At 40.7% G+C, this 27,149-nt stretch overlaps 1 protein-coding gene across 8 annotated transcripts; it reads left to right on the forward strand.

Moving 5' to 3' along the window:
* Nucleotides 1–105: 105 nt before the first annotated feature.
* LOC125303009 (CUGBP Elav-like family member 2) lies at nucleotides 106–26,086 on the forward strand. Of its 8 annotated transcripts, none has more exons than XM_048256455.1 (14): nucleotides 106–253; nucleotides 7,843–8,039; nucleotides 9,511–9,593; nucleotides 10,259–10,307; nucleotides 11,111–11,248; nucleotides 14,456–14,535; nucleotides 15,350–15,508; nucleotides 15,884–15,950; nucleotides 16,357–16,488; nucleotides 16,751–16,867; nucleotides 17,806–17,982; nucleotides 20,947–21,090; nucleotides 21,235–21,410; nucleotides 22,525–26,086. In XM_048256455.1, the coding sequence occupies exons 1-13, from the start codon at nucleotides 201–203 to the stop codon at nucleotides 21,360–21,362; spliced, it is 1,524 nt and encodes a 507-aa protein (XP_048112412.1). In that variant the 5' UTR covers nucleotides 106–200; the 3' UTR covers nucleotides 21,363–21,410; nucleotides 22,525–26,086. The 8 variants fall into 8 exon arrangements, with proteins under 8 accessions (XP_048112412.1, XP_048112414.1, XP_048112411.1 ...); XM_048256457.1 differs by having other exon boundaries at nucleotides 11,114–11,248; XM_048256454.1 differs by lacking the exon at nucleotides 106–253 and adding an exon at nucleotides 1,539–1,904 and having other exon boundaries at nucleotides 11,114–11,248.
* The last annotated feature ends 1,063 nt before the right edge of the window (nucleotides 26,087–27,149 follow it).

Here is a 27,149-nt window from a genome sequence, read left to right on the forward strand (position 1 = left end):
ATTATTTTAGCCAGGCCAGTCAGCAGAGGGGTTGGGCTCCACTTCACTGCACTGAATCTAGGCTTCTTCATTGTAGAGAGAGAGAGAGAGAGAGAGAGACAGCAAAGAAAGGAGCCATTTCTCAAGGCAATCACACACTAAGCAGTGCTTTTGGAGTGCTCCACTATCTGGCCTCGGTGTAGAGCTTGAATGTTGACAGCATGCGTTGCCCCCCATCTTGTACTCCTGTGAGAAGTGAGGACTTACTGTTAAGGTACGGGTGCACATTTCCTCCCATCGTTGCAGAATCTGGTTTCCCGCCTATGATTTGTGTTTTCTTTGTGTCTGAGGATGTGTTGCTTTCAGCTCTCTACCTATAGGCCTTGTTTTTCATCATCAATGGAAATTGGGCATGCATTTTACTGTGGTCTGGACTGTAATTGCTATTGTTAATCTTAAAAGACAGAAAAATAACAGTGTCCCTGAAAGGCATAACATTTAAAAATATTGTCCTGTTTAATATGTGAAAATATCTTCCTGTTTAAAGATAACAAGATGCATATATCTCTTCTCAGGATTAGGTAACTGAAGTATCTCCTTGTTTTGTTGTTATAATGCACATTGTTAGGCTGAATCATGGTGTTGCCTGTCATGTAATCAGCAACATTTGAATCAACATTACCTGATAAATGTCATCTATCATGACATCTGGCTGAGGGGTGAGACAATATTCAGTTTTAAACACCTTTTAATTAACCTCTGCCTTCCACAAATAGGCCTAAGCATGTGAAGAACTACTGAACTTGTGTGGTTGATGTTATGTGATTGGTGCCTAGTATTCATAAGGATGGACTAACTAAACCAACACGCGTGACTGGTTTTCTGTGTCATCTTTGCCAGAGCCGGTCATGTGGAAATGTAGAGGGTTAAAGGTTCCTAGACTAGTGGTGAGGCTTGTAGAGTAACCTAGGTTAACAAAAACATAAACATGAACAACATTGTAAGACTATGGATAAATGTAAGGGGATTAGTAGGCCTAGGTTTAATATGGTGAAATAGGATTAGGTGAGATCACAGACTGGCTACAGGTTCAGTAACCTAAACAAATCATTAATTGATTGCGCAGCGAGTTCATTTAGGCTACATTTTGATGTTTTTGTATTGGAAATGGGCATAATCCGAGTGGCTAATTGTGAAGTGTCCCGCTGGGTTTTTCAGGCTATTCCCAACCCCCAGCACCACAACGTCTATAACGTCCAAACTGTGTGTGTGTGTATGATTTGTTTGCTGTTTTAAGAAGATAGGTTGTTTTAGATTTTCAAAATGATTTGATCCCCACTCCTGCTTTATTTAGCAGCTTGTTTCAGTCTATTCCAGTATTTCACGAGGTGCTATCCGGAACAACATCTTGCTATGTAGCCTAGTTTACAATGGTGCCCACGATTAAAGTAACGTCATTTGCATAACATCGCAATGTTATTTGTAAAACAAAAAAAATATTTAAATAATTCAAATCCCCCTGTGGTTTCAGAATGGGTGTTTCGGTAGCCTATGGTTTGCAGAGAGAGAGCCACGCCTCCGTTAAAAGGCCATTCTTCTGACCCATTTAGTTTAGCTAACATCATCTTTCGCCATGAGGACAAATTTTCGGTTAGGATTTTGGGAACAACAATGAAAGAGCGGAGAGAAGGGACTGGGTAGTAGTAAAGAATCTTTGGCTGAGGAGGGGAGGCCTTGCACCTGTCTTTCTATGACATATCTAGCGCAGTAGCTGAATCACACAAGCGGGGGGAGACAGTCGCGCGTGTTTCGTATACCACAGTGGTAGCTAGTTAGCTACATGCAACCATGACTTCTGCATATAGTCTTGAATACCATCCGGATATGAAAGCCGATAGTCGATTGCTGGGTTCTTGTGATACCATGTAAGTAATTTTGCCTTTCTAAACTTAATAATAACACACTGAGGGTAATAGCGTGGCGTTATTTTGGGCTACCCAAATTATCCAGGGAGCGTAACGGTATCAACCCTTCACTAGCTAGCTCGTTAGCTAATGTTGAAATGCTAACTACTTGAAACTCCTGGTTATTGAACATCTTAACTTGCAATAGAATTAAAAGTAATGTTAGGATTATTTGGGCCAATATGATTTATGTCGTTAAAACGTATCAATCCTTGACTGTCTGGCTTGCTCGCTAGTTCTACTTCAATGTGTGAAAGGCATAGCGTTATGTTAACGTTTGTTAGCAGTCAGCGTCTCGTGATTCAGCCTGTCGTTTTCACGGTGGTGTTGATCAACCGATTTAAGATGGGTGTATCAAGAAGACTAGCGCATTGGCGAAAGCCATTTTTGAGGGTTGTGTATGGAAATGAGGAAGTCACGTTAACCTTCTGGCTAAGTTCACTTTAAAGTGCGTTGTTAACATGCTAGCTGAAGTGGCTAACGTTAACTGTAGTGTGAAGGGCGAGATATGGAGGTTGCTATGTTTATTAGGAAACATATGATTTACCATTTAAATAAAAGATCACCTGATAGATTTAAAGGAAAATGTAACTTGTTTAATTCATATGAATAAACAGTTCGGTCCATCTGTGTGTGGTTAAGCGAATTAATGTCCAGCCCGCGCGGCCACCTCCCCTATTTTGCTCAAATTAACGTTAGCTAACTAGCTATGATGCTACATAATATACGTATTCTGGAAATAACGTTAACGTTACCCAAATATTTTTTGTAGTGTTTACTGAACACCCGTTTTAAAATATTTAAATGGATGTGTTGGTTGTGCTCATACGAATATTTAACGATATCTATAACTTGGCATTTATTTGGGCTTTGAGGTTGGCTAGCTCGCTTTGGCTCACGTAATGGAGGCTGGGGACACATGGGCACGTGTTAACTTAGTTGCTTAATGCAATTGTGTAAGTGGTGTTTCAATGCATATATATATTGTTGCAGTACATTATTGTCAAACTGTGTTATATACGTCCACTATGTGTCATTTTCCCCAAATATTTCAGTTGGGTGTGTTTTACACTGCTTTTGTTTAGGGTACTGTGCGCTTGTTGTCCCTGGGAGCAGATATAGGACAGGTAATGTAGGTAATGCAGTCTATCTAGCTAATGTCCATTAAGGTTGGGAGTTCTTTGCTGTCCATGGGTTCTGGTTTCACCTTGATGTCAACCCACAGCTGTTCATAACACGTGTCTTCCCACACCACGCAGCACGAATACATCGTGATCATTACAACATTGTGATCATAAGAGATGTTTTTTATATGTATAAGCTTACATGTAAACTTATTCTTGAAGCTAAATAAGAACTTGTTGTTTCAAGTGCTGTATATTAAGGCACTAGTAAAGCAATGGATTTTGCTGACATTACAGGACGTGTGAGAGCCTAACTTAACTTGTGCAATAGCATTGCAAACCACATGCTTGGTGACATCAATAGTCTCTAGCATATGGGCTGTTAGCAACTTGAATTGAATTCTGTAGGTTAGATTCACGATTCCTACTTGTATAGCTTGGGTTTTGCCTATTTTGAAATAGAAATGCATCTCCACAATGTAGGCTAATTAATGTTGTTAATTAATGAGTGGTAGAAAAGGTGTTAGGCACGTTTCTTAGCCTGAACATTGTAGAGATCAGAGATAGTTTTGTGCTTGTTTTTTTTCTTCTCAGATTTTTAAAATTCATATCATGGGTCTTCATGTTTTGTCTGAGATTCAGTTGAAGTATTTTCAATAATTTGTGTAGATCTGTGAATGTTCAGTACACTAATGTAAGAGCTTGTTTACGCTGACAGCAGTGTGGGGGAATATCTGCTCCATATGGAAGCTTTGTTATTTTTGTGGGCTTTGTATTATTCACATTGGGTTTTGAGAGGATCTTGTGTTTTAAGTTTAAAATGCTGTGGTTTGGCTCTCCCAGGCCTCCAGACTAATCAGACATGAAACTGCACACGATACCTTGTGTTAACACCATAGGACCGAGCATGTAGCTGTCAAGCATAGCAATAAAACAGATTAATTAGTGTGAACTTCAGAGTGCTTAATAGACTACTAAAATTAGGTCTAACCAGAGAGTGGTCTTCATGTTTGACAAAGGTCACGAAAATGCCAAGGGTATAGACCTATTCATACAGGAGTTGGTGAAAATTATGTTATTGCAGCATATGAGATTGTGTTTAAGACGGAACTCATTGCATGTAGCCACCTCATTCACTGCTCTAAGAGTCTACATGTCTATTTGTAAACACAATTCTGTGCCTTTCAGTTATACAGTTGCCTCATCTTTTTGATCTTGTATTGAGAACTTTTCATACGTTGATATATTCCTTAGTGAGTGAAAGACCTAATTAGATTGTCTGTTTTAATTGAATTTGTCATGAGGCTAAGTAGGCCTACCCTCCACTAGGCCTCAGTAACTATTTTTGGTGAAACTTTCCCACATGGGACTCTACTGTAGCCAGGCTCAGTTTTGTTGGGTTTATGGAGGTTGAACATTATTGTCTCTACAATTGATTTGATGAAATGGGAGACAGGACAGAACTGCTAATAAACAATACATTCCTATGGCTTTCATTTACAGTTGGGCACAGCTATCTTGGGCATTTGAATTCGGGGTACACAGGGTTCAAAAGAGTTACAACTTCAAGGGGGCGTTCTAATTGCAACTTCTCATTTATGTAACTAATGATATTTCAATAAGGTTTAATTTTTAGTCAAAACACTTACCCTGATTGTGAAACTCCCTGTAGTTATAGCAATTGTATTGTTTTTACCACAACAAACAGATAAATATTGATTATTGTTATCGGCCCTAAAATTCCATATCAGTGCATCTCTTGTCCACTATACTGTCAACAGAAATTGACAAAAGCTGAGTATATCGGCTTGCTCAGCTAGTGGGGAAGTAGAAAGTATAGCAATTCCCAGGTTCGCCAATTCCAGGTCGATTGAGCCATAAAGCCATTGAGGATACTGTCAACGTGTTATTGGGAAGGCACACCTGGGCGTACAATAGAATAAGCCTACTGATTTAACTGAATAAGATTGTTGACCGTTTGACACAATCATGGTGTTTATACAAGTACCTTGGTACAAATCTACTAAATGATTTAAATCACGGTTTGATAGGCCACTGTTTACAGGAAGACTGTCCTAGTTATGCCTACTCCATTCTTTTGCAAGCAACCAGTGTGTGGAATTATTTACTCGATTAACTTTGAAATATATAATTGTCACACACATGATTTTAAAATAATCTGAAATCTGAAGATGTGTGCACAATATATTAATGATGCATCACATGCTTGAAGCTCTGGCTGGCTAGTCTGCTATACATTTGCTTGGTAAGATGCTGAGTGGTGTATGGCTTTGTTCCTAAAAGTTAAATAAGTAAATAAATAAATAAATAGGTCAAAGGGGAGACATATATTAGACATCGATAAAATGATAGTGATTATAAATGGGATGACAAAGATAATGCTGATGTGCTTGAATTGAAGACAAATTTGCATCAAATGTAAGTAAAAGTAAAAATCCCTTGAGGGGTAACAATGAAGTCGATCGAAAAGTTTACAAGGTGAAACTGGTGGAAGTATTTCCCCACTTAAATTTATAGTTCATTAACGACAAAGACAATGCAGTGGCTTGTAGGTGAGTTTTTGAGGTTCATGTAGGTAAACAAAACCCCAAGGCACTGTAATGACCTGATGATGCAAACAGCCAAAACTAGGAGCTATCTCAACAGTCGAAGGCAAATTTCCACATGCCTGGATGTGCAATGCAAATTTAATGGTGAAGGCTTTTTGATAACTTGTCAGTTTTGATAGAAGTAGCTTTTACATTTATTCACTTTGGTGCTGTAATTGAATGGATTTATTGCGTATTCTAACAAAAGCAAGTAGTTTGATGGCAAAGCTGACTGTTTCTATACCTTTCAGTTTCAACAGTCTTTTGAGACAGTCATCTGCCAAGGCTTTCATCAGACCTGAGGCGAGGAGTGTGGAGGAGAGAGGAGGAGTATGTAGCAGTAACCTGACCTTTCTGTTCTGGCTCGCAGCCTTATCCAGGCACGAGGTGTCATTTGCTTGCAGTTAAACAAGTATTTGAGAGGAAGCCAGTTAAACAGTGACATAGACTTTAATTGGGGTATACAGTATGGCAGTTATTAAAGATGGCAGTTACTATTTATCTGATCGCGTTCTGATATAAACCCATTTTTGGGTAATAGAAACTTGTGGGCTGGTGTGCCAGTGCGTGTTTCAACAATCTGTGAGGTAGAAGAAGGTTGTGAGTGAATCCTGTCTCAAACCACAAGTAAAAAAAATCTGTCTCTTGCTTAAGACCATGCCTTCTTAATCGAAAACTGTTTTGTAGAAGAACTTAGTCTTTACAATTTAATGAGTCCAGGTTAAAAGGCAAAATGTCTCATTTTGCGAACCGCCATGTTCTCTAAAGTTGATTTACATATAAACATGTTATTTCCAGGTAAAACTTGAAATGATTGAGATGAGTTTTGTGAAATTCAAGGGCTCACAACCTGTAATGTATTTGTTAGGTGTGTTTTGGCAGGTCCCCAACAGCACAGCTGGCAGTAGGAAATGATGCCATGGGCTGCCTATACAGGCCTTGTGCTTTTGGATTGGCTCTCACTGGCTCTGAGTAGTATTTGGTCTAGACAACGTACACATTTGTTAAGGGCGAAGTTGATCATACCTGGTGACCTCTAGGGAGTTGCATTCTGGGTTTGTCACACGTTTGGGCATGAGCACTGACAACTCGACCCCCTAACACAGCACATTTGTCATGGGCAGCCGGACTACTGGCTGGCAGGGGCAGCCTTCGATGTGTTTATGACGTCCATCTCTCACTTGGGCTATTGTGTTGCTCTGGGAATCGTGAATGGTATTTGCCAGCCTTTTCAAACAATACCCTTTTGTTAGCCCTTCTCTGTAAGGGGAGCCATAAGTCGATCCCTGTGCTGTCACCAAGCCACTGAGGAAGATATGGTCCAGCATCATCTCCGCAAATGTTTGGATTATGGTTATTGAGTTTGTCAAGAGGACCAATCTTCTGGAGGACATTGACACAGGCATTTTTTGTGGTGTTTGATTACTTGACTGCATCTTGCAAGGTTCTGGACTAACAGGAAGCCACACTTGTGGTGTTAGCAGCTACCTTTTGTTAGCATTTAAACTGGGCGATGTCATTTAAGTCCTTTAAGGATCTTGGTGTTTCAGCTGAACGTTTGAGCTCTATGTGTAAGAGATGGATAACTCGAGCACAAAGGTCTGTATAGTATTATCTGAGTCCCATGTTTCCCCATCGCCTCTGTCTTTGTGTGGTTCGTTTGATTTGTTCATGTTTTCTTCCAACACTTAATGTACTCAAAGGTATTTCTAGACTCAAGGCTATTTCATGGCTGCCCATCTTACCACAATATTACGTTCCCCATGTCATCTCAGTCAGAGATGAAGGCATGTGAGTCTGACATGTATGATGTGTCATGTTAGTCAGGTTCCTTCTCACGCCAGCTCTCCTCTCGATCATATGAAAGGGGTTACTTTTTGGGTCGGGGGTAACATTTGCATTGACTTTTTTTGACTTTTATTAAAGATGTTTTTTTTTTCTTTTTACAATTGTCTTTTTTACTTTTTATTTATGCATTGTTGGGCTGTTGTGACAAGTAAATTTCCCAGGTGTGGGATTTAATAAAATCTTATCTTATTTATCTTAGATGGAGTGTCAGTGTCTGAATGTTTAAATAGGAAAGCACATAAACTCGAATTTCCCTTCTTACAATTGATGTGTCGCTATCGTTATGTAAAACAAAATCCACTCTCTGCTCTTTCACAGCAACAGCACTGGCAACAACATGAATGGGTCTTTAGAGCATTTGGACCAGCCCGATCCAGACACAATCAAGATGTTTGTTGGGCAGATCCCGCGGTCCTGGACAGAAACAGAGCTGAAGGAATTGTTTGAGCCTTTTGGTGCCATTCACCAAATTAACATTCTTCGCGATCGCACTCAGAACCCGCCCCAGAGCAAAGGTAAGCTTGCATTAGCTGATGTCAACCACAGCTGCTACCACATCTGGCCTGCTTTACTTTCGTTTCATTTCATCCTGACCTATCTCTGGTCTGGGTATCTACATCACAGCCAGTATTTATTTATTTTTTTTTTTTTTTTTTGTGTCGTACTGTTGTTGTGATCTTTACTGATGTGTGAAGCCCATAACACCAACAGTGTCAAGATCTTCACCCCGTGCTTGCAGTAGTTTCACATGGCTGTCATGCTGCAGGGTGTCCATAGATGCCAGGGCATAGTTGGCCTCTGCTATATGCCATGGAATCTGAAGCCATGCCAAGCCGTGCCCCTCCAGTCAGTGTGCGTAAATCTATTTAGGAAAGTTTTTTTTTTTGACGCATTGGCAGGTGATTCTGTGTTGCTTTAGATTAAATTGACCGTGTGATTACCAATGTTATTAGTAGGAGTGGTTTCAATAGTGGATCTTTTAGAGCTTTAAAATTGATTAAGGTGTCACTGTCACATCCATAGCAATACCACCGACTAAACAGGGCAGGTGATTATCTCTCACCAGAAATTCAATAACACAAGTTGTATCCTTGTGATAGCAGTTCCAGCAGCAGAGCTCTGGTTCATTACTCAATGCTCTTGCTGGTTTGTCTCATTTTCAGCTCAACATGCATGGATCTGCAGTAGTACGTAACATGTGCTTTATCCAGATTGATTTTGCTGGTGAATTTCCATTGACGAGATGTTCCTATTCTTCTCCTGCAGGCCGTTACCATGACGACCACATATTTTGCATATGTGCATAACCGGTCATTGATTTCCATGGCTAATGTGAACTGAATATGTAGATATAGCGTAAGCCTGTGAATAGAGGCAGGAATAAACACACCTATTCACCTTGATGTCGTAACGGCTAAATATAACAGCCATTGAAGCCTTCGCACAAAGAGAACCATGCGCTCATTGCCGCCTTCACCAGTCGGTAGCTCCTGCAGTCGGTGGAGGCTGGCAGAATCAGCAGCAGTGGAGGGCTCTGTTATGTAGGTCAGAGACTCTGCAGTGCTCCACTTTACAGCGCTACTGACAGGCAGCCTGAGTCGCCACTGGCATTCTACTGGGACGCCAAGATGTAGAGCGCATTCCATCTCTTCTCTTGCCTGCTCTGTTGCACACACACACACCCACCCCCACCCGCATCCCCCTCCTCCTGCTCTGAGTGTGGGCATGAGCACCCTTGCGTTATGTAAAACACTGCTGCCTGTGTTGAGTGTTCAGGCCTCTGTCATGATTTTAATTCAGTCAGGTTTGAAACGGTCAGGAGCATTGTACCAGTTTGTGTCCAGTGCTCTTTGTAATCCTTTCTATAGCATCCCTTTTTGACGTTTGTCTTGTCATGTGTTTGTATGCATCCTGCCTCCACTCTGTGCTCCTTTTCTGCCGTCTCTTTAAGTCTTGTTCTGTAAATGCTCCCTCTTCTCCCGGCAGGTTGCTGCTTTGTTACATTTTATACTAGAAAGGCAGCTCTGGAGGCCCAGAATGCATTGCATAACATAAAAACCTTAGCTGGGGTAAGTTTTTTTTTTTTTTTTTTACATCTCATTTGAGCAACATAAATCAATGTAGTATGTGCAATGTAGTAAATGTGCCTTCATGTATCTTGCTTTTCACCACAATCTTAATAGAACAGCTCAAAGCCAAGTTATACCTATCTAGTATTATTTTCTTACATGAGTCATTCATTATAGTTTAATGTAGAATACATAATTGACGTCATTTTCAACCATGCAGTGCAGAGAGCAGTGTGCTATTGGCTGTAAAGGCGTAACTCGAACTCTGCATTGTTGTGCTCCTGACGTTAGCGCTCGTGCTGAGAGGACCATCTGTATTCCATGCTGGTCTGTTTTCCCCCCAAAAAAGCACATTGCCAGTTCTGGTGCTCTGCTTTATTTTTTGTGTTGCTCTTGAGAGCAGTGTCAGCCAGCCTGTAAGTAGCAGTGAAACATTTGTGCTGATATTAAGCAAAGATCATGATGTGTGGACAGTTTCAGGTGCATATCAGTAGGAATTTCTCTGAAGCGCCTTTGGATGAAGTTAAATGCATTCATTAGGATGTAAAATACATTCTATAAGTCCTTGGCAGAGCGTAATCACATTGTTTTTGGTATAGTGATTGAAAAGTAACCTCAACAGTTACTGAAATTGTCATTTAATTTTTTTTTCTCTATTTTACTAGATGCATCATCCCATTCAGATGAAGCCTGCAGACACCGACAAAACAAATGGTGAGCGGCTGTGCTAGGAACATGAAGTTGTTGTGGACCCTGTCAGCACATTTTGGTTCCTCACTGAAGCCTTTCTCTGGGTCTCATTTCTGGGATTAAATGATGAGCTTAGCTGCCTTTGGTTTTACAAAGAGACTGGAGGAAGGGCTAAAGAATTTTGGGCGGGGGGGGGATTCCCAGAAGACTTAAAAGAGAATTCCGGTGTGATATTGACCTAAAGTGTGTTGAAACATGATGCCGAGTGTGAACGTATGTCTCATAGCTCATCTTGGCTTGTCCCCTGCACTCAGAAATCTGGCGCTAGTTAGCCGATGCTACCAACAGTTTTTCGATGTGAGCGCCTCGGGCATCGGCCTAGCCATGCAAATAAATCACTGTTTTACACCATTTACGAGGCTCAAAGTAGCTCCATACTTTATTGGTAGACTTGCGAGGGCCTTGACATTTTAAAACGAGACATTGAGAACTTTGAATAAGCACTGGTTGTTTATTTACCAGACGATTTATACAGACAGTACCTTCATGAAGTTTACCGTTCACCGCCATCTTGAGTTTAGTCATGATAAGTCGAGCGACGAGTACGAATGAACAGGTATGATAAGGGACCAGATTCCAAAAATAATTCAGTGGAAATGCATGGATTCCAGTTGCTAGCAGTTGCGGTATCATGTTTCAACACACTTTAGGTCAATATCACACCAGAATTCTCCTTTAAGAGAAGGCTTCATAATGGCAGGAGTACACAGGCTACAAGCATGCAGTATGGAACTCAATTCCGGTACTTTTTTTTTTTTGTTTTTCAGCAGCTGTGGAGGACCGCAAACTCTTCATCGGCATGGTGGCCAAAAAGTATGGCGAGAATGAGGTGCGGATGATGTTCTCCCCATTCGGACAGATCGAAGAATGTCGGATTTTGCGTGGACCTGATGGTACAAGCCGAGGTGGGTAAACTGCAGTTTCTCTGATGGTTTGTGGGGGGAAAATGGCCACTGCAGCATCACGTTCCCATGGCCATCATCTGTTCTGACCATCCGGTCTGCCAGCCCTCATCCTGTTTGTCACGTGCATTGAGCGCTCTGGCCTCAATTCTGTCCCCAGATCAGCTCACCATGAACACTCAAGCAGAATTCGCTCACATTTTTGCGTACACAGACATGTACAGTCTATCTAGACCAGGGGTGTCAAACATGAGGCCCGGGGGCCAGATAAGGCCCACCAGCAGGTTTCATACAGCCCCCCAGATGTTTTGGGTAGGAAGGGAAAATTGAAAAAAAAGATCCACATCCAGTTGTCTTCAACAATTTGTTATAAGCAATATCTCTGATATGATGCATTGATTAAACCTAGCACTACAAACCATCCTCAGGAAGGAAGAAGTAGAAAAACTAACATGGAACTAGGGCATTTTAAGAGAGCGAGCTGTACCGGTATATGACAGCAGTACATTATTGTGTACTTGTTTGCTCATAAGTGATAATCAACACTCTGATGCCCATGCAGAAAAATGATAATGACCATGATGCCCCCCACTAGGTCTCATTCCAACAAATCTAGTAAGGCAAGCCAAAGTTAAGATTACTTTTGACCTAGTAAGAAAAACTGGTGCACTGAAGACTGATTCTATTGTTCTTGAAAGTTTCTTTAATTGATGCAAACTGCAATGTGTATTACATCTGCTTTTAAAAGGCAGACATTTTTCACCACAAAACAGACTTTGTTGCACTGTTTTCATATGAATGCCGGAATACCTAATCAATTGCTATTACACTTCTCCCATGTTTTCGCACGATACTCCCACTTTCCCCTCGACCTTCCCATAGATCAGTGGTTCTCAAAGTGTGGGGTGGGCCCAACTAGTGGGGAATAGACAGGTGGGGTGCCAGGAACAGGAAGAAATGCTAATAATAATAAAAAAAAAATGTGCCTCTCTTTTTTTGACAAGGATTATCATAGATTCAAAACATAAACAGAACATATGAATTAAAATAACATCCGATCCAGCCGACCGAGACGGGAAATGTAACTTGGAACCAAAATGCAAAAAAAATAATATTTGAACGTTACCATTTTGCCGGGTTGATGGGTCAAGTGGGGCTTGAAAATTCCCCACCTCAAGGAATGACAGAAAAAGTTGTGAGAACCAGATGCATATGCATGAGTAAGAAAAGCTCAGTTTGCCATTCTGCACTCCAGTGGCAGGCAAAATGCTCTTTCATCCATGTGCGGTCTGTTTATAAATACAATGCCATGTTTTAAGGTGCAAATGGCGTCAGAAACGGGCAGTAATATGACGGTAATTCTTAGAACATCTAGGCCTGAGTTTGCTTTTGTTAAAACATGAGTGCTAAAATAGAAACTATAAAATTAAATGAAATAATTATTGCCTTTTTAGTAATGAAACTCTGTTTTTCTTTTCTAACAGTCAATATTATCAGAATAGTTTTACAGGAACTGTGCAGTAGTTTAAATTGGTGATTTTTAGTGTACGTCATGACTCCTAGTCAACTGCGTGCCTGTGGATTTATTCTCTGCTGCAGCATGGGCAGTCTGTCTGTGCTTGCTGTGTTGAACTAGGCTAAGGTTGTCATGATCACGTAAGACGTTCCCCAAATGATTTGTGGACACTTTCTTGTACACCAGGTTATTTTTGGCTTCTGGTAAACGTACAGAGTCTCAACCCCACTGATACGATTCATACTTGCTCGCTGTGTCGCTTTCATATCTCAACACATGGTCCCCTAACTTCCAATTACCCCAGTGTATCAAAGTCCATCACGCAAACATACTTTCTCATTATACCATTTTTTGTTTTGTTTGTTTGTTTTTCTAAAGCACTGCTAGATTTCCAGTGGCACAAAACGTGTAGACTGCCTCATGCCTCATGTGATGAAGTCAAAGTCCATCCCGTTTTATCTGTTGCAGTGTGGGAATATTGGTGTCTCACTATGCTGGTAGTGGAAAGTTAAACATTTGCTAGTCAGTCGCTTACATGTGACCTCTCCTCATTGGGTGTTTATCTTTGTGTTGACCAACCTCTTGGGGCTTTGTGGAAAGCACACTTCGTGCCTGGACCACTGTAGACCTGTGTGGATGCTGAAAGCCTCTCTTGTGTTGTCTTGTCTTTTGTCCCCCCTGCACTTGCACATGCATCTGTCCAACATGATACATTCACAAGAACTAAATAATGAGCTTTTAAAAATTTTAGAGCCAGGATGACTTTCATTGGTTAGTATCTTCCTGTTCTCGAATAACCGCCTCCATGCTTACACTTCCTGTTTCTCACATAGCCTGAAATTGCAGTAGTGATCATGTCCATGATAATGGCCTCTCTATGTAGTAAAAGGGAAAAATCTAGTACATTTGCAGTCTGCAATTTGGTTTTGCAAAAACTACTGGCTATTGGAGCTCAGTAGACAATCATTGCACCTCTCCTTTCAAAGGTTCTGAAGCACCATATCGATTGGCTGGGATAGTTAGTCGAATGTGTTAGCCTAATGTGTGCTTCAGCAGAGCCAGGGGTGCGTATGAATCTCGCGGGGGTGGAGCGCAGATAGGGGACCGCAAAGTTTGGGTATGGTGGTGATAGAATCGCGGACTGTACCTTTTAATAATATCTGAAGCAACACGCTCACACTAACTGACTTACTGGTTTTAACTTAACTAGGTGCTGAATCCCTCATATAGTGATAATGTATGAAGTAAGCAAGGACCACACTCTCAGTCCCCTTTCAAACTTTTAATCGCCAAAAACGGACGTTTCGGGCTGTGCGCCCTTCTTCAGCACTTCGTAAATCGCCATTTATACATTGAAGAAGGGCGCACAGCCCGAAATGTCCGTTGTTGGCGATTTTAAAAGGGAACTGAGAGTGCCTTGCTTACTTCATACTGTACCTTTTAATGCCAGTCCAGTGGCAGCATGTTCAAACATCTTTACGCAAACTTTGTGTGAGTGTGTCTACTCTCTGTGTGCTAACCAATGAGATCGGCTCTGTGTGCTTTCAATGCCATTCTCTGTTCTCTGTTTTTGTCATGTTATTTTCATAATGGCTTGTCAAAACCTTTTGTCTTGTTTTTGTTTCTCTCTTGTCTCCTCCTCCTTTCTCCTATTGTCCCTCCTCCTCCCCTCCCCCCCCCCCCTCCCCTTACAGGCTGTGCATTTGTTACGTTTTCTACCAGGGCAATGGCACAGAATGCAATCAAAACCATGCATCACTCTCAGACTATGGAGGTACTGTACCCCTCAGCCCTTTCTTTGATTCCCCCCCCCAACTCAGACACACACACCTCATCTTATCTGGTCCTCTGGGATTCCAGAGTAGCTCAGTGCACAGTTTGGTCACCTATGCAAAACTTGGGAGTCCAGCTGACTCTTGTGCAAGCACCCTCTAGGCCACTTTATTTGCTCATTTGATTTGATCACAACAAGTTCTTATGCCCAAGATCGAAGGTCATGCTTTCAATCGGTTGTCTGTTGCAGTGGTCAGGTGTTCAGAGTAAGCATGGAAATGAGTAGGGAAATAGAGAAGAGCCATTTCCATGTGCGCCTGACAATTAGAGAAGTGCCTGATGAATGACTTTAGAAATACTTTGTGTCGAGATGCTCCTTTTTGTATCTGTCTGAACCTTTTGATGGTGTTTGTTTGTGAAATTGTGTACATTTTTGTGTTGTGTGTCTGTGTCCGTGTGTGTCCCCTCCCCCAATTTTTCTCTCAGTAATTGTCCTGGTTTCAACTTCTGTGTGTGTGTGAGAGCGCAGCCTGTGCTCCAGTCTGCATTGTTGTGTTTGGCCTATAATTGATGTCTTGACAAAAGTGGCTGTGATGTAATGTTTTACCACAACTAGGGAAAGCGACGATTTTAGTTCACACTCTGTTCTTATCTAACCACTGGTCCCATTTTGCTGATTCATTAGTGAGGAGCTTTTGGTCCCCCCCCCCACACACACAGGCCTGTGTTTCATCTCTGGTAGCTATGACAACACTGGAATCGCTGTGTTTTGTCTGTCCTAAAAGAGTGTGTGTTGTTTTGTTTGTCCTCCGCAGGGCTGCTCCTCTCCCATGGTGGTGAAATTCGCAGACACCCAAAAGGACAAGGAGCAGCGGCGCCTGCAGCAGCAGCTGCAGCAGATGCAGCAGCTCAACAGCACCTCCTCCTGGGGGAACCTCTCAGGCCTGGGCGGCCTCACTCCACAATACCTTGCAGTAAGAGCAGGCCGTTTCTATGGTCACCACTACCCTGGGGTGCGTTTCCCAAAAGCATAGTTGCTAACTAAGTTAGCAACTTTGTTGGTTGCAATGCAATTTCCCATTGCCAACCAACTAAGTTGCTAACAGGTTAATAACTATGCTTTTGGGAAACGCACCCCTGGTTGAGAAACCCCACCCTAAATCATTAACGGGGCGATGATGGACCTCTTAACCTTGTTAAGCTGTGCTCGTGCATGATGTATCATAAGTACTGCAAGCACTCTATGAGCCACATGACTTGGCATTTGTCCCCATGTTGATAATGGGTTTGTGTATTGAAATGGAGGGGATTTCATATGGTGAAGCATGTGATCTCTTCTCTCATTGCAGTTGCTCCAGCAGGCAGCAGCCTCCTCCAGTAGCCTTGGTTCGTTCAGTGGCGTGCAGCAGCTTGGTGGTGAGTCACATGGATTAAGACAGAATGCAAACCCTGACTTAAAATCCTTACCCACCAGTGAGCTCCAACATGCCAGTCAAAAAAGAAACAAGCCTCACAGTCGGATTGTCGTCAGATGAGCCCCTTTGGGTGACTGCTCCCTGCTGAGTGGCATCATTTTTTCTCGTATTTTCCCTGAGCCATTACCTCTACTTAAAGCCACTTTGTAACTTTCACGTTGTTATTTAATGTTGTCACTGCTTGGGAGAGAGCTCTTCTTTTGTAACATGGCAGCCATTTCACCTTATTTCCAGGCCAATATGAATGTGTACAGGATTGAAGAAGGCCAAATAGGAAGATATGTGATAATGATTGAGAGCGTGTTGAAAATGCAGCACCTTGATTTCAAACTATTTACATGTCTCAGGTATGAGTGCCATGCAGCTGCAGAACCTTGCCACGATAGCTGCAGCAGCTGCCGCTGCTCAGACGTCCAACCCCTCCAGCGCAATGTCGTCCTCCACCAACGGAGGTGGCCTTGGGAGTCTGGCTAGCCAAGGTGCGGAAAATACCTTTATTTCATTGTGTGTTCTTGTACACTGTGCACATTGTATGCAGTTCAGTGTAAATATAGGGCCTAGGGTAACCACTCTACATAACTTTAAAAGTTCATATGAAATGCTTACCTTCTCTACATTAAAATTTAATGTAAGTAATTTGTAGAATTGGTGGTTGCACAATGATTTAGCCTGATTTACCCAATGATTCTCTTTTTCTATGACATAATGGCCATTCATTTGTATCTCCCCCTGAACCATCAGGTGCCGCAGGCAACTCTAGTGCTATGAGCTCTCTGGCTTCTTTGGGAGCCCTTCAGGGCCTTACAGGGGCATCCGTTGGGCTCGGCAGCCTAAACGCCCTCCAGGGAAATGTCAACAGTAAGTACATACTCACACATGCATGGGCACTTGCGTGCGCACACATTTACATTTATTTAGCAGATGCTTTTATCCAAAGTAAGGAATAACATTCAAGATGCAGTGCAAAGAAGACGTTGGGTAGGAATTAATATGGTATCAATCAATGCTATTACTGGAGGATGACGGGGACACTACACTGGGTGCGTAACTGAAGCATTCCAGTCGCGTTGCGTCTGCTTCAACAATTAGATTCCACTATATATTCCAATAGTCTTCTAAAATGGATTTTACCAGTCTCGAATGGAACGCTTCATTCTCGAATGGAACGCTTCATGTGCCGGGTGTAGCTTCCCTGTAAGGGTGCGGACGTTAGTACTAGTCCAGTGTTGGAGACCGTGGTAGAGGAGTAGAGAAGAGGGCGTGTTGGGTGGTTAGAAGTGTTAGGAGATGACGCGCACACACATAACTTACCTGTGCAAAGTGTTGTAAACTTTTTATTAGAGAGCCTGTGTTTTGACGTCACATCCCAAGAGTGTGCGATAGTTTGATGCCATACATCACCAGAGATGCACTGCTGACCTTATCTTTTTTAAAATGTAGTTGTTTGTAGTTGATATGTAATGCTTGGAGAGCAATGACTTCTAATGGGGTTCTGTGCACGCACACACAATTATTTACACATTGTTATTGGACATGAGCGTGTTTGGTGTGTCATCTGCCAAAACAGTATTCAGTGTTTCCTCTATGTACATTTGGTCCACTGCCACAAATTATTACCACCGCTGCCTCAGAATTGGACCAGGTGCGCAATATTGTTTGAAGGTTGCGGACTCTCCTGCCTGTCTACTGGAAACACTAAATATTGGTCTTTCATATTACCCCGATTTTGCTGAGGTACCATCTACTGTGCTTGTTCAAACTCTGTCCTAATGACTTTGTTGTTCTTCTTCTCTCAGGTATGGCTGCCCTTAATGGTGGACTGGGCAGCACAAGTCTAAACAACGGGTCAGCAGGTACAATGGATGCCCTTACCCAGGCGTACTCAGGGATGCAGCAGTACACTGCCTCTGCCCTGCCTTCTCTCTACAACCAGTCTCTGCTGCAGCAGGGTGCTGCAGGAAGCCAGAAGGAAGGTAAGGCCACCGTCCCATTACACCGTATGGACCCTTTCAAGAGTTCCATTATCAGCATCATAGTTGGCCCCACAATACTTCCTTTTTAACATTCCATATGTTATCTTAATGCAGAGGAAGTAGATTGGGGCCCAAATAGAATGTTCAAGCATTGTTTTTGTTTACCTTGTTGAAAGGGTCTATAATAATACGCCTGCTGCGATTAGTCTACATAAAGCATATGGCCATGTTGACAATTGGTCAACGTTAATATTTTAATCTACGCAACATTTTATCAGTCCCTGCAGGACTTTGGAATGTTGCAATCACAACAATTAAGGCAAATTCAACCAATCCCCGTGAATTCTGAGCGACCTTGCAATTTCGTCTGCAATTACTGCAACTTTTCTGCAAATGTGACCAATCATAGTTTCTCAAAAAAAAATCACCAACCACAGCAGTCCCTCATGCAAAATGTTGAGCCAGTTGTCACCACACTCACTTCCTTGTTTGGTGTTGTAAAGATAGACATGTGCGACACCTCACATAAGCGTACCAACAAAAATAACTGCGAAAGGCCATGCACTTTTTGTTCTGTTGACATGTCTTCAGCAGTTTACGCTAATTCAATGCTTAAAATGTTAAGCTTGTTGAAGACATTGTAACTTATACTCTTGCTTGGACCATGACTGACACCTTAATGCAGACCTGCCAACCTATATGCATTTTGCGTAGCAACCACGCACTTTCACATCAAAGTAAGCGGGTACGATTTCTTACTTAAAACTACGTAAAAACAAGCAGACTTCCAACCTCTCCGGAAAGCTCACTGGAGCATGTGAATTAGAATCTCCCCTAAATCTATTTCATGCAAGGGTGAGCTACAGAGAGAAAGTGACAAGTGAGGATGACTGGCAAAGCATAGTGGCCTCTCGTTATGTATATAACTAGAGGCCGCTATATTTTCTTCAGCCAACAGTGGGTTACATGAAAGACTTGATGAGGTGAGCAAATTTGCGTTCTCCCATCAGGTGTCGTTTTGTGAAACTAAAACATCTCAACTGAGTTGTGAATTCACCTAGGCCTAATAGTTTGATGTAGTCTTGGAAAGTAATTACTTGTTCATCAGTTGTTTCAGTTAGCATTATATTTTCCATGTGTCGCTGATGGTTAACGTTTTCGTAACTAAAAGGCGCTCAGGGAGCGCAAACTTTTCCAAGGTCAAATGCAGCCATTAACGAGTCTGAAAGTGGACCTTGAGCTTGTGTTCAATTTGTTTTTTCTTTGGAGCATGTAGATCATTGTTCTGGTGTATGAGCACGAAAACAAGTGAGAACAAATAATAGGCTTCCAGATGGACATTCCGCACCTATTGCTTTAGCTGGGGTAATGGCATCACCTTCTGAAAGAGACTGAGAGCATGTGAAATTGCAATTCTTTAAAAGCAATCAGTAATTTGCATTAGTCAGCAGGTAATAATTTAACATTGAATGTATAAAAAAAAAAAAAAACTAAAGAAAACAAATATTTGTTTTTACTATTGTGAGTTAAGGGATAGACTGCACACTGACGGCAGATATGTCCATTAGTCTCTATCTACTGTAGCCTATATTCAGGTGAATTAAATATGTTGGCATGAGGGATAGCTGTATTTCGTTACAAAATAAATAGCTAATAATAATGGATTGAAACAAGGTCATAATAGACCAGGCATGACTGAATAGAGACAAGAAAATGGACAACATATCCACATCAGTCCAACACAAGTGTTTTTCATATGTCAGGATTATTGGGCTCTAAAACAGATCGTCAACATTATAGAGAAACTATAAAAGATTCAGTTTGCATTGGATCAAATTTAGATAGATATCTGACATTAAAGATCGGTAAGACATTAAATAAGACATTAAAGGGTCGCGATCCAAAATGTATCTTGTGTGCATACATGTAGGTATGTCTGTTTTTGGCTGCATGCATAAAGGCTGACTTCAGCAATTTTTTTTTTCTCGGGTGCTACTCAAAAATATTCTTTAAGGTTGGCAGGTCTGTTAATGGCTCATAAATTCTCTACGTATGAGGTAGTCCCAAAACGTGATTGTTCCCACTTTTAAGTAATGAGACAGAGGATGAAATTAAAGGAGAATTCCGGTGTGATTTTGACCTAAAGTGTGTTGAAACATACGTTCACACTCTATCATGTCTCTCATAGCTCATCTCTGCTTGTCCCCTGCACTCAGCAATCTGGCGCTAGTTAGCCGATGCTACCAACAGTTTTTCGATGGGGGTGCCTCGGGCATCGGCCTAGCCATGCAAATAAATCACTGTTTTATACCATTTACGAGGCTCAAAGTAGCTCCATACTTCATTGGTAGACTTCCGAGGGCCTTGACATTTAAAACGAGACATTGAGAACTTTGAAAAAGCACTGGTAGTTTACTTAGAAGACGATTTATACAGACAGTATCTTCATGGAGTTTAGCGTTTGCAGCCATCTTGAATTTAGTCGCGATAAGTCAAGCGACGAGTAAGAATGAACAGGTATGATAAGGGATCAGATTCCAAAAATAAGTTCCAGTTTCTTCCAGTAGCAGCAACTGGAATCCATGCATTTCCACGGTATTATTTTTATCCATGCATTTCCACGGTATTATTTTTATCCATGCATTTCCACGGTATTATTTTTATCCATGCATTTCCACGGAATTCTCCTTCAAGCGGTATTGCATTATTACATCCTTTTTTGACTGTTTTGTTTTCAATGTGATTTTAGTTATGCGGCTTCTGCAACACTCAATATTTTTGTATTTTTTGTAGCCTCTTTGTACATATTGTTTTTTTCTTGGCCTCCCTATACTATAACATTGTTGTTGCTCTGACTGAATTTCATACTCATATTTGCAGTATTTGGCACAGAAAATTGAACCAAAAATGTATCTGATCTTTGTGCACATGTAATATTCTCACTTTTCTCACTCCTGCGTTCAGGGCCTGAAGGGGCCAACCTTTTCATCTACCACCTGCCACAGGAGTTTGGGGACCAGGACGTCCTACAGATGTTTATGCCTTTTGGAAATGTGGTATCTGCCAAAGTCTTCATCGACAAACAGACCAATCTAAGCAAGTGCTTTGGTACGTGTGCCTCCTTACCCAGTGTTCGCTTCAGTCATACTGCAAAGTAACCAATTGTTATCATTTGTCTTCTGACTTTGAAATGAAGTGAGATTTAGGCTGACGCTTAACACGTTTCTTCACTTCTGTAAATGAAAAAAATAGGATTTGTCAGCTATGACAACCCAGTATCAGCGCAGGCAGCCATCCAGTCCATGAACGGCTTCCAGATCGGCATGAAGAGGCTGAAGGTGCAGCTGAAACGATCCAAGAATGACAGCAAGCCCTACTGATGTCAGCTGGGGTTCTCAACCCCTTGCTGTCAAGTTAGCACTGCAAGGGTAAGTCCTCTATGACGCTCCAGAGGCACACACTGCTGTAGATAAGGGCAGGAGCTGTGGTATTGGACAAAGATTACTTTTATTTGTCATTTATTTGTCCAGTTTGTTTTATTCTTTATGAAGTCAGCTGTGAATGAAATACAGAGTTTGGTGAAAGTATGGTTCTTTTACATTTCAATCCAATTATGTTTTAGACAGGTGTTTTATGCTTATTTTAAGTTCTATGCTTGATTACTGAATATGGGTACTGACTGTACAGTATTATGATTTAGAGAAGAGACTTTGCACTTCTCTTAACCAAGTCAAAGACTTGTCCATGGCACGACAAACCATTTTTTGTTGTTGCCCATAGAAATTGTTCTTGTTCATTCCAAGGTTATTTCTTCCTTTCAATTGAAACTGAACAAAATGTGTGTTTGTATTCAGAAATGGACAGTGAGATTGCTGGCTTGACCTTTTGGTTTAGAAAAAAACATACAATGTATATTTTTTATACAAAAATGCACTGCCTCAAATTGGACTTTTGCAGTAGTTCCATTTACAGAGTGGACTCACTTTTTTAGCTCAGTATTATAATGCTGTTTGCAACAATAAATAAAAAAATAAAATAAATAAAAAAATCCCGGATTCCAAGGCCCAAGTATGGCCCTCTTCTTGGCCTATTTGCTCTGCTATGCCCTCCTGTTCCCTCACATTGCCAACTGTGTCCGCTGTTAAGTGTTTGCTACCATCGACTGAAGCTTGAGTCCAAATTTCTTCAAATTATTTTGTTTGCCACTTAATGTAGACTAGATGCATGACTTCATCTATGTAAGTGTTTGTAGGCCCTTTTTCACTATTAAAGGGTAACATGCAGACACATTATTGCAGACACATTATTGTCCTCATTCTTGCTACTTGGTGCTTTTACATCTCATTGTTGCGTTTGTAGCCTAATAGGATGTGCACAGGTACTTATATTTGTGTGTGTCGTGGTCTCGCAATGTGTCTAACTCTCTCTCTCCCTCTCTCTTTCTCTCTCTCTCCCTTCCACCTGTCCTTTGTTGTCTTATTTCCCCTCTTTTTTGCCCCCCTCCCCCCTTTTCCTCTTGATTTTCTTGTTTTCTTCCCTCAGAAGAAACCTCCATCCCTGTTTGCTCATCTTTGTTGTAGCATGTCTCCATGACTCTCAGATCCAACCAAAAACAAACCTTTGGCCTCGCTACCACATCATTGTCTGAAGGCTTTCTTAAGTTTAGTCATTGCCTGACTTCCATCTGTGTTCAGATGTTATGTGAAATTTTTTTTTTTTTTTTTTTTTTTTTTTTCCTTCATTTTTGTTTTGGTTTTCTTTTTTGGTTTGGTTTTGCATGTAACTTAATTTCACATCAAGCTGGTCTGAAGTCTAACCTGTGTTTGTACAAGACTGGATTTTTGTAAACAGATTTAACAACAAAAAAAATCTGTGGGGATACTTTTTTTCTTTCTTTTAATCCCAGATCTTAGTAAACTTGAACGTTCAATACAGGGATTTGCACACAACCATCTAATGCCACTAGCAATACTGTTCATTGACTTAAGAAAAACACTGAGCAGTTTTAAGAGAGGAGAAGGTTAGTATCTGAATTTGCCATACTTTGACCAAGGCCATTGCTATTGCCTCTTCAGAAGGAAAAGAGCATGCTTAGGTTTACTGGGATTTTTTTCTCATGGAAGCACAGAACATTTTTTTAAAGTAAAAAATACACCCATTTTGGGAACGTGCTACCTACAATAGTCTTTTTTCTAGAACTGATTCACAACTAGACAATCTGTGGTTTAATGCACACTAGAATACCTATATTTTTACTGTTGAGATGTAAAATAAAGGAGAATATTAGGATAAATACTAACTGCCCCGATAACAAAGGTGTCTGTGGATTTAAAAAAATTGACTTAATTTGTATGTGATGTTCCAATGTGTTGTGTTTTACAGAAAGGTTTTTTTTTTTTTTTTTTTTTTTTTAGAGAATGACAGGCTTTCTAACAATACTGCTATTGCTGTTGTGAACTTTTTTATTTTTAGTTGTCTTTAAATCTAGTGCTTTGTTTCGATTTCCTCTTACTGTGTAAATCTCTGTACCAAAGTGTGAGATTTATATAGAAAATGGTTTGCCAACAATTCAAGTGCATTTCTTTTATATGGTCTAACATGGATGTTTTAATTTTCTGTGTGTTAATGAACAGTTTATGTTTGCGAGATAAAGTTTGGAAATAGCAGTAAGCATGTCATTTGAATGGGATGGACATGCTTAAACCTCCCTTGTTAAATGTGCAACCATCTACATACAGATGTGAAGTCTCTTGTTTTTCCTCATAGTCTACATAGATTTCCACTGAAGCATGCTCACATGTAAACAGTTTTTCTAAGACGGTTCATCTGTATTCTACAGCTCTATAACCATGAGAACACATGAGATGTTGTTCAGGCACAGAGGTACGCGTTTTCTAGTTCTACGGAAGTGTACAGACGGAGCACATTAGGTATTAGCCACCCTGGTTGAAATGTCACAGGATATATGAGGCGTCTCAGTTTTTCGGTGTCATAGTTAACTTTTAGGATGTTGCACATACTTTATTGGTTGCCAGAAATTAATGTTTACATACACGCACAGGAGCACCACACCTTTTTCTCAGATGATTTTCTTTGCAAAACAGCTGTAGGCCTTAATTAGCTTATTGTTTCTCTTTGCTATAAAACAAAGCCCATAGCCTGTGTTATGAGGAAAAATGCTATAAACCTCCAGAACAGATATTTTACCAAAGCATTCCATTTGATCTAAAAAAAAAAAAGCTTAGTTTACATAGCACAGCCATCCCTACCCTTGTAGTACCCCCAGTGGTCTGCATTCTATCAGGATATGTCTATGATAGTTGTGGCACTATTACATTCACTCAGGGTCTATTGTGTCTGGGGAAACTCATTTCTGTTTAGAAAACAAGTAAATTTATCATGGACCTTCTGCGATATCTCTCTTTGGGACCACAGAATCAGACACAAGATGAAATGAAAACTGTTGCTCTCAAATCATAACTTGGTTTTATTTTAAAAAAAAAAAAAAAAAAAAGGTTTTTCTTCTTCAGTCGTTTGACCTTAAAAATTAAAAAAGGGGGTATGATCACCAATAAAGAATCACAATTTTGTCCCAGCACAAGGTAGGGGGTATGTGCACTATCAGACATGTGCATATAGAGTGAAATGTGTTCTCAACCACAAATGCATGACATTTTTCCTGTGTTTGAAATAAATGGTGTGTGCATTCAGTACTTAGTTATTGGTTTATATATATATATATATATGGTGCACATGTCAAGTTTAAAATACAAAAAAAAAAAAGTAAGTGCCATAATATCTGGAGTAACTGCCTAGAAGGTATTGGTAGTAGTAGGGACTTGAGCTGAATCCTTATGGAGAAAGGGGCACCTTTTTTTATTATTTTATCTGTGAACCATCACTTTTCAGTGTGTCTTGTGGATGTTCTTTCAAATGATAAACAAATAATGAAAGTGAGGTGAAACACCAATCTGGCCTCCATCAATAAAACTTGGTTCAATGCAATGTGTCTGTTTCAAATGATAGATCTGATTGGGATTAAACATCATATTGAATAGAGCAGTGAAACTGACCCATGTGTCTGACCTTTTAATCTCTAAATATCTGATTTTAAGAACCATTAGTGTCGTATACCATACTAGGTATTGTATAATGTTATAATTTTGCCACAAAAACTTAGAAGTTGTCAATCAGTTGAGTGAGTGATTGCCATGTGACCCATCCCTTTGTTTAAGCTATGTCATAAATGAAGATAAAAGCACAATATTGAAACGGGTCATGAAATTAAGTGGCAATGGTGACTTTCTCATCCCCTACACTCGACTTGTATGGTTTGTTTATGTGTCCTTTTCTGGTGCTCTGAAGTGCTTTCAAATCAAATTTGTAGTTGCTTTGCCTCTTTTGGATATTGTGGAATAAATGTCCTTTCTTTTCTTTCTCCTTTGTAACATTTAAGCTTGTATGTAATCTGATAGTTTTATTATCCTTCAAAGATTTTGATAGATACATGTGTTTTGAGAAAAGCCAAAGGAATTGCATTTTGGTGTTTTTGCCTGCATAACAAATGACCTTGGATATAAGGCTTTCCTCTTTATACAGCTGGTTGTACTAACACATTTTGTACCGGTGGATCGTTTTTATATTGGAAATTAAAGGAAAAATTCTATATTGGAAAAAAATGTCTGGCCTCTTCCTGCGGCCTTGTCTTTACTGGTCCCCGGGTTTGGCATATATGTGGTACAAGGACAGTTTGATTCTGAATTTGAGTTACACAACCTTGATTTTCACATACTGCTTATGCATCACCTCAGTGTTGATTCATGTCTGTTAATTGAGCACAATACTGTGTCTCTTTTTGCTTGTGCCACTTCACCTCAAAAGCGGTAAGTGTCATTTGTTTCTGTGAAGTCTGTACAGCTGAAGCTTTAGGCAATTATAGACGTCACTATATAATGTGTTAAGTAAATTATTTGTAGTTTTAGGTTTTTTACTGTTTTGTCACAATGTGTGTAGTTTGGACAGTATAGATTTCTTTTGGTAGATGTTTGTTCTTGTGTGGTGTTCTCTGCCCTTGTCTCCAATATTAAACCATTTCCCCAAATTTCTAAGTTGTCTGTGTGTGTTTAGTTTCCGTGCTTGTCCAGTGTTGTGGTGGTGTCATTGTGCTATGTCTTTGTCTATGACCTCTGTTTTATTGTCTTTTTAGCCTCCCCCTTTTTATTTCACCAACCAATATGTGGTATAGACCTAATTGATGGTTAACATTTGTGAAGGTTTGAATAAAATTAACCTCCCCTCATTAATCCAGTTACATTTAACCATAGACATGTTTATCAGGGTTTGTATAGCTATGTTTGGCCTGATTTCACTGTTGTCTTCTGGTTGTGAAGTGGGTTTTGGTGTCTCACTGCCATAATCCTAATTCATCTTCATCACCACATCAGCCAACTAGGTGTATTGACCAGCACTGTTTTCCTTGGCCATCGATACAGACAAGCCTGAGCCTTGCAATTTCACAGTAATTGTGTCACACTCACACCAGTATTTTTATGCTATGAACAAAAATCTCACTGGCAAGTAGAGAGAAACTCAGTCAAACAATCCACATAATGTAGGATTTGAAAACAGGAAAGACCCGTTTGTGAATTCGGCCTACCCGCCCCCTGCTGATTGCACAAGGTTACTTTTACGGGAAGAGGTAAACATAAGTTTCTATTTCTCAAGAGACTGTTCGCTTGTTTTCACCCAGTCGAGCACAGTACTGTTAACCTGACCCTAGCCAGATGAATTTCGCTCCGCCTAGCTCCACTCATCCATCTGGAACCGGTCCATTGAAGTGTTGCTTCAGAAGGCTGGGCCTAATAAAAAAAATGCTTGCATATGATTGAATAAGCCACTTGTCCGTCATCTATTGACGTGCTACTTCAACCACTCACATCGAAGCCAACCCGTGACGCTAATAACTGTCTCACAGTCGCTTCTAAGCTATGTCACATCTGTGAAACTCCCGCCCTGCGTCCTGATTGCCTGAACCATAAAGTCGGTTGCAGAAATCACTCTCAATGGAAGAGGTCCCAGATGGATGTGAGTGAAGCTAAGCGGAACGAAATTCATCTGGCTAGGGTCAGGTTACAGTAATGTACGGAGCCCCGGATCATGGGGGAAGA

Source organism: Alosa alosa, chromosome 11, assembly GCF_017589495.1.
Source record: "Alosa alosa isolate M-15738 ecotype Scorff River chromosome 11, AALO_Geno_1.1, whole genome shotgun sequence".
Taxonomy (NCBI): domain Eukaryota; kingdom Metazoa; phylum Chordata; class Actinopteri; order Clupeiformes; family Clupeidae; genus Alosa; species Alosa alosa.

Bases quoted from the DNA above. Each gene is read 5' to 3' on its own strand.
- LOC125303009 (XM_048256451.1), top strand. From the start codon at position 7,190: ATGTCATTTAAGTCCTTTAAGGATCTTGGTGTTTCAGCTGAACGTTTG. The intron at 11,249-14,455 runs GTGGGTAAACTG...CTCCCCTTACAG, and splicing joins ACCTGATGGTACAAGCCGAG to GCTGTGCATTTGTTACGTTT. The intron at 21,091-21,234 runs GTACGTGTGCCT...TGAAAAAAATAG, and splicing joins CAATCTAAGCAAGTGCTTTG to GATTTGTCAGCTATGACAAC.